The sequence below is a fragment of the Ips typographus genome, linkage group LG3 (assembly GCF_016097725.1).
Source record: "Ips typographus isolate SLU linkage group LG3, UJ_Ityp_2.0, whole genome shotgun sequence".
Classification (NCBI taxonomy): Eukaryota; Metazoa; Arthropoda; class Insecta; order Coleoptera; family Curculionidae; genus Ips; species Ips typographus.
This window is the reverse complement of record NC_138424.1, coordinates 22,260,847-22,267,615: the sequence shown is the minus strand read 5'-3', so window position 1 is coordinate 22,267,615 and position 6,769 is coordinate 22,260,847. Positions and strand designations below refer to the sequence as shown.

The 6,769-nt window shown below is 33.6% G+C and overlaps 1 protein-coding gene across 1 annotated transcript; it reads left to right on the top strand.

Annotated features, from left to right (window-relative positions):
• The first annotated feature begins 2,836 nt into the window (after positions 1 to 2,836).
• On the top strand, positions 2,837 to 6,348 carry LOC145726343 (carboxypeptidase B-like). The gene is made up of 8 exons (XM_081975392.1): positions 2,837 to 2,990; positions 3,388 to 3,609; positions 3,665 to 3,770; positions 3,830 to 3,930; positions 3,987 to 4,194; positions 4,983 to 5,239; positions 5,932 to 6,143; positions 6,195 to 6,348. The coding sequence occupies exons 1-8, from the start codon at positions 2,920 to 2,922 to the stop codon at positions 6,305 to 6,307; spliced, it is 1,290 nt and encodes a 429-aa protein (XP_081831518.1). The 5' UTR covers positions 2,837 to 2,919; the 3' UTR covers positions 6,308 to 6,348.
• Positions 6,349 to 6,769: the final 421 nt, after the last annotated feature.

Below are 6,769 nucleotides of genomic sequence, written 5' to 3'. Positions count from 1 at the left end.
CTACCTTAAGCTGGCGGTAGTCTGGGCTTTGAAATTTATTATTCCATAATATTATACACGATGTCCCAAAATAGTTTACATCATCACATTAGCAGGAGAGATAAAAATTTGGTGTTTTCTCTTTTTAGATTTCCAGATTGCAGCAAACCAGATGCAATAAATTAATAAAAAAGAGACCGCATTCAATACCATCCAATATGTCTCGAACGATCTAAAATTGTCAGTTTAAATCATAAATTTAACGTTTTACATATGTCGTTTTCTCTGAAGAGGTTATTTCAGCCCCTCTAGACGGAGATATTTTATTGATTCCGGGTAAGATCTATGGATGTCGGAATATCCACTTTTAAATTCAGAGTCAGACAGCACACTGTATCTCTGTCATAAATATAAACTTTATTGATATTGTAATAAAGTCGACAGTAACGGAGTAATAACAAGTTTTGCTACTCTACAAGCAAACAAACTTTTATTTAATTTCGTTGTCTTGAATATCAATTCACTCCAATTGATGGCACACAAATTACAATAATAAGAAAAGGACATACCTATAATTTACATTGTAACTTGATCTCCCACTAGAGATGGCCCAAGGTAATTTTTTTTTACGAAAAATTTAGGAAAACGGTAAATTATTGAGAATTTTCTTTTACAAATGTTCCTAGAAATTTTGAACTTTTCGTTAAATTCTCAGTAATTTACCAAGAATATTCTCTTAAGCTAAGCTAGCTTCTCTCTACTAAGCAAAAAATTAAAATGTTTTTTAACGTCCCAACTATCAAATTTGACTTCATGGAGCTGTAAACGCAACTTATAGTGCAATTCTTCAAAGAACCACATTTATTTGGCGTTTTATACTTTTAGGTAACTGGTGAGTGAGTTTTGACAGTTACGACAGCTGTCACGTGACGCAAACAAAATATTAAACTGTTTCTTAATGTCCCAACTATCAAATTTGAATTCATGGAGCTGTAAATGCAACTTACATTGCAATTGTTCCAAGAACCACATTTATTTGGCGTTTTATACTGTCAGATCACTGGTGAGTGAGTTTTGACAGTTACGACAGCTGTCACGTGACGCAAGCATTTTGCTACATAGAGCTTTAAACACAACTTCTAGTGTAACTCCTCAAATTAGCAACTAATTTTATAGTTTCAGGTCACTTTTGAACGGGTTTCGACGGTTATTTCAGCTGTGACGTGAAGTAAGAAAAGAATAAATGTGTTTCTTAACGTCAGAGCTGTCAAATTTAGCTCCATGGAGCTGTAAAGACTACTTACAGTGTGGTTCCTCCAAGAAACACATCTACTTGGCATTTTATATTTTCCAAATATTCTAAATTCTATTGTGCCTAAATTGTTGCTATTGATGTGCATTATTAGCATTTTGTTCTTCATTCTCTAAAAACTCCTCAAATTCGCTTAGCATTTCCTCTAAAAAGAAATTTCTGAGAATTTTCTATATTTACCTGTTACATTTTGAAATCACACCTCACCTTTGAAATTTGTGCCAGGAGAAATCTTTTTCAGTATGTCATTTTGAAACAAAATCCGCATTGGCAGTTTTTATCAATTTTGTTTTATCAAAGATGTGTCCATCCTTAAAATAGGAATTTTCCCTTATCTTGTCAAAATGACTGCAAACCAAAAGTTCAAATTGCGTTCAAAGTGCCATTTAAGTTGCTTAATGGACAAAGCTTACTGACATATGGCGTATAAGAAAGTCAAATGATAAATTCCATAAAGTTCAGTCCGTTCCATCCATGGAGCCCATAAATAAAAATCAAAAGTGAGAAACATGAAATATAAGCGGAACGGGGAGCAACTGTTGAAGTTCCAGATCACGTAGTTTCATCGCGAAACTCGGATTAACCTTTTGACGGGCTGCAAATGTCAACTTAAGGCCGCTGGAAAGGGGTTTTTGTTTAAACCTGAACTGGGGGGCGGATAACGTATTTTGTTATGATATTTATTAGCATATTAATAGGAAAAGTATTAAAGTGAGCCGAACGAAGTTTTGCGGATTATGGGGGGATGACAGCGGACGGAATAGAAAGGAGACCGGATATTGAAACCGCCTTCAATGCGTTGCTAGCCAAAGTTAAGGAATGTACTTATTATATTTTGCTATTAGATAAACAAACTATACACTATCGTACAGCTACTCGTATAGTCACGATCTTTTTGGATCTACTCTATCCATTAAATTTTGACATTTTGCGCCTATACATTTTTGACAATAATTAATTTTCAAGGTATTTCTTCATGATCATTTGTGATTTAAATTCACATAATTTAATGCTAAATGAGACGTTCCTTGTCAGTACTTTTTAAACAATCCATACTAAATTTGTTCTTAAAAATGTTGGTTTTATACATCAGCCAAATAATGATAATCGTTTACTTAAATGTGACCACATTCAGTGCCCTCTGAATAATTAACCAAAAAAAAAATGGTGTCTTGGCGCATAATTTTTTTAATTATTGCATTATGCAGGGAAAACTGTATGAACAGGGTAGATTTTAAAAAGATCAAGTAATGAGATGACATAACAATACAATAAAAAGGTAAATGTTTTGAATGTGACAAATACAAAAAACAATCGTTACAATCAAATCTTCATTACCTTTACGTATTAGTTCAGTTTTGCTAATGAGGCTCAGTTATTTTTAATTATAAAACATTTTGCTCTACTTTATTTCACTTAATTATTAAGCCACTCATTTTCGATAAGAATTAATTACGAATTGTAATACAAAATAAACAATTTAATTTACTTTAGAAGGATTTGCAATTGACAAATCACGTATTAAAATAAATCTACTTTAATCCAGGCAAAAAATTCAGTGACGTATAATTGAAAAAAATTTATAAATACTACTAAATCGAACTAATAATTTTCAGTTGGCAATCAAAATGAAGCTGTTACTCATTTGTGCAGTTATACTTCAAACGGTGTTTTTAGTGCATAGTGAAAACTATAATGGGTTAGAAAAACATATTTTTAATAAAATCGTGCAAAAAAAGTACACTTTTTTAAATGATTTTTAGTGCAAAAAGTACTTCTTTTTTGCATTACTAGTGTGGTATGAGACCGAATTGTGGTAATCCCACGAGTGTATTAATTTGCCATACCACACGGGTAATGTACAATTTTTTATATACGAATTACACATAAATTAGTCATTTTTTAACTCTATCTTTGAGTTACGCAATGTCGATTTTATCGCATTAACACTTCTGACAACTCTAATTTTAAGAGCATTAAAAGTCACTGTAGAGAAGTGTCCTTAATCTCTAACCTTTTTCGAGATCTCCATAGTAGCGCTTCTTATTTCGGACACACTGTATACTAATTCCGGTTGATAATACACATCATTTTAGGTACAAACTGTATCTAATTACCCCTAAAACTAAACTGCAAGCCGACCTATTGCATCAATTTCACGATGACCCCAACTTCAACGTTATTCACGAATCTAGAGTTTTGGGTTCTCCAGCTCGTATCATGGCTGCCCCTGAAGTGCAAGAATATTTTGAGAAAGTATTGAAAAGGTTTACTTCAGAAGGTTTAGAGTATACTGTGTTGGCTAACAACGTTCAAGAGTAAGTAGTACTTTCAGGTTTTGGAGTTTTTAAATGGTAAATGTGCTTTTCGCAGAGTTTTGGAAGATGAGTATGCTGATTTTGTTCGTCGTCAGAAGAATGTCAGTCTTAGAAGCCTTGGTGCTCGTGCTTTATTTGACGATTATTACTCCCATGACGATGTATGTGATTTAATATAGTGTTAGTTTTTTTGGGATAGATTTTATGTAATGTTTTGTAGGCTTTGGACTACCTGTACCAGCTTGAACGAGATTACCCTGGACTAGTGAGACTAGAATCTATTGGACGTTCGTTTGAAGGCAGAGACTTGCTCCTAATCAAGTAAGTATGATTTTCTAAATTTGAACTAAAAACTCCAACCACACTTCAAACTACAGTATTGGACGTGGACCAAGAGGTACCCCCACCATTTTCATTGATGCAGGAATCCATGCTAGAGAATGGATTGCCACACCAACAGCTTTGTACATTATCAATCAGCTGGTTGAAAATCCTGCATATGCTCATCTGTCTGAGAACGTTAACTGGGCTATTGTTCCCGCATTGAATCCTGATGGATATGAATTTTCACGAACTTCAGCTTTAGTAAGTAAAAAACTAGGCAAAATCTGTGCTATTCTTGTTGAGAGATAGATAGATCTTCAGATTCGTGAAACATTAGTATTTTTGGTTTTGTTTTGCAGTATTTTTTAGTGATTTGGTTTTTTAATAAATTTTGTCCTGTTAATTTTTCTTTGTTTTGGCAATCCAAAGCATTCAGACAGCATTTTTTACTATAAAAAAAAACGAAAAGACTTTAATTTGTCAGTTTTGGAACTTTATTATTAACCATTTTTGACTGCTCAAAGACAGCAAAAAGTAATCTTACTTAAAATTGACACCTTAAAGAAAAATGTTTTAAGAAATTTTCGTTTACATTCTTCAAAGGCCTCAGAATGCCCTTTTCAAAAAGTTTGTTGTTCTCTGGTTTTAAAACTAGTTTCTAATTTCAGACCAACCACAATCCCAAAAACGTTAACTTCAGAGATTTGGCAGTATTTCTTGTTTTCATACAGGTTTTCGTTAAATTTGCAAAGCTAATTTAAGTGCTTTAGTTTCTTGAAGGTGTAATTCTCAGAAATGTTTCCAGCTCTATTCATACATGTTTTCAAAGTTTTACAGTACTTTAAAGCTGATTCAGACTTGATTTGATTTCAAATACTCAGGTGAATCTTAAATGCACAAGGCACAATTTGTAAGTTGTGTGTGTGTTTATTTTAAAGCTAAAGTAATCTTTTTGTGCTATTTTAAGCAAGTTTTATAAATAATTGTTTTTAAACCGTTTTAAAAAAGTGTTGTGCCTAATTTATGTACACTTTTTTGCATATAACTAGAATCGTTTGTGGAGAAAAACGAGAAGACCAAATCCAGACAGTTTATGCATAGGAACTGATCCCAACAGGAATTTTGGTTACATGTGGAATACTGGTGGGGCTAGTGACAATCCTTGCAGTGACATTTACGCAGGACCAGAACCATTTTCCGAAGTGGAAACTGATGCAGTCCGAAAATATTTCGTAGAACATTTCACCGAAATCAAGTTGTACGTTTCCATTCATAGTTACGGAAACTACATTCTGTATCCTTGGGGGTAAGTCTGATTTGTGAATGCTGTTTACATGTGATTTTTGCACGCGGCAAGACAAAGGCAGAAAGCCTAAAAAAAGTTCAAGTAGCTGAAAATTTTGCTGCGATGTTGCCAAATTTGAACTAAGAAACCCAGAAGCCCATTCAATAGGTAAATTTAAAACAACCGAAAAGAGACATAAAACTTGCATTGATTTCCAATTGATATTTGACATTCCAAGTGATTAATTAATAATTTGGCAACGTTGCTTTAATTGAGTCGTTTGAACAACTTGTATGGTCACCAATTTGAACAAAAAAAATGGTTACATTCCCGGCTTAATCTTGACAAATGGCTACGTTTGATATTGGCAAAGTGGCAAAATGGGGTGTGGAAATGCACCAAAAAAATTGGTTCTCTTGTGTCAGTACCTAACCTAACCTAACTTACTAATGTTTTGACAGGTGTAGTTGAAGTTTGACACTTTTGACAGTTATATTTTTGCAAAAAATAGCCGAAAATTATGCATGAACGTTATTGCCCTAGAAACAGCTTGAATGAATTTTATGGTTATTGGACAAAAATTTTTCGCCTATTAGGCATTTTATTGGGTTTTCTGTCATTGTCTTGTGGGTGGTATTATCAATATTTCTCTTTATAGGTTTTCGTTTTACCACACTTGTTTAAATTTACTTATCAACATAATTTTTTTCTAGGTTCACTAGCGAGCTTCCTGTAGATGCTCTTCACTTGCATACTCTTGCCGAAAGTGCTGCCCGACCAATCGAAGCCGTCAGCTCCCTAGGTTCTCGTTATACCATTGGCTCCTCGACGAATGTGCTGTACGAAGCTTCGGGTGGTAGTGACGATTGGACCAAAGGCGCTTTTGGAGTTGATTTGTCTTACTGTTGGGAATTGCCTGGAGGAGGTAAGTGTTTTAGAAAATTTCCCCTGGTTTGATTTTAACTAGTTTATTTAGGTACTTTCGGATTTAATCCTCCGGTTACCATGATCAGGCCCATTGTCGAGGAGACGTTTGAAGGTTTCGCGGTTATTGGAGAATACATTGACACTCTTTACGGTAGACGTTAAATTGTATAAATATTATCAAATAATATAATATATGATTTACATATGTAATGTTTTATTTGCTAAAACCAAGCACGGTAGTTTTGAGACATGATTTCCATAATAGTCTTCTCATGAAATTTTTGAAAAAAGAAACCAAATTTCATTATATTTTGAGTTTGTTTACAGAAAGTTAAATTGTTATTATTGCGACGAGTGCCAAGCACCGCAGTTAAGGAATAGAAAAAGATTGTCAGGCAACATTTACTTTAATCAAAATGCAGAACTAGTAGTATAGTAAAGTCGATAGAGGCAGTTCATATAAAATATCTTGAACTACATTTCATCCCATTTAAAGTTTCCTCTCACTATAGAGCCTATAGAGTGAAAAACGCTTTTAAAAAACGGTTTTTCTAATGAATATGCTGGTTGGTCCAAACTGATTGTAGGATGATTCAAAAGTGGAAATTAAATATAAAATAAACT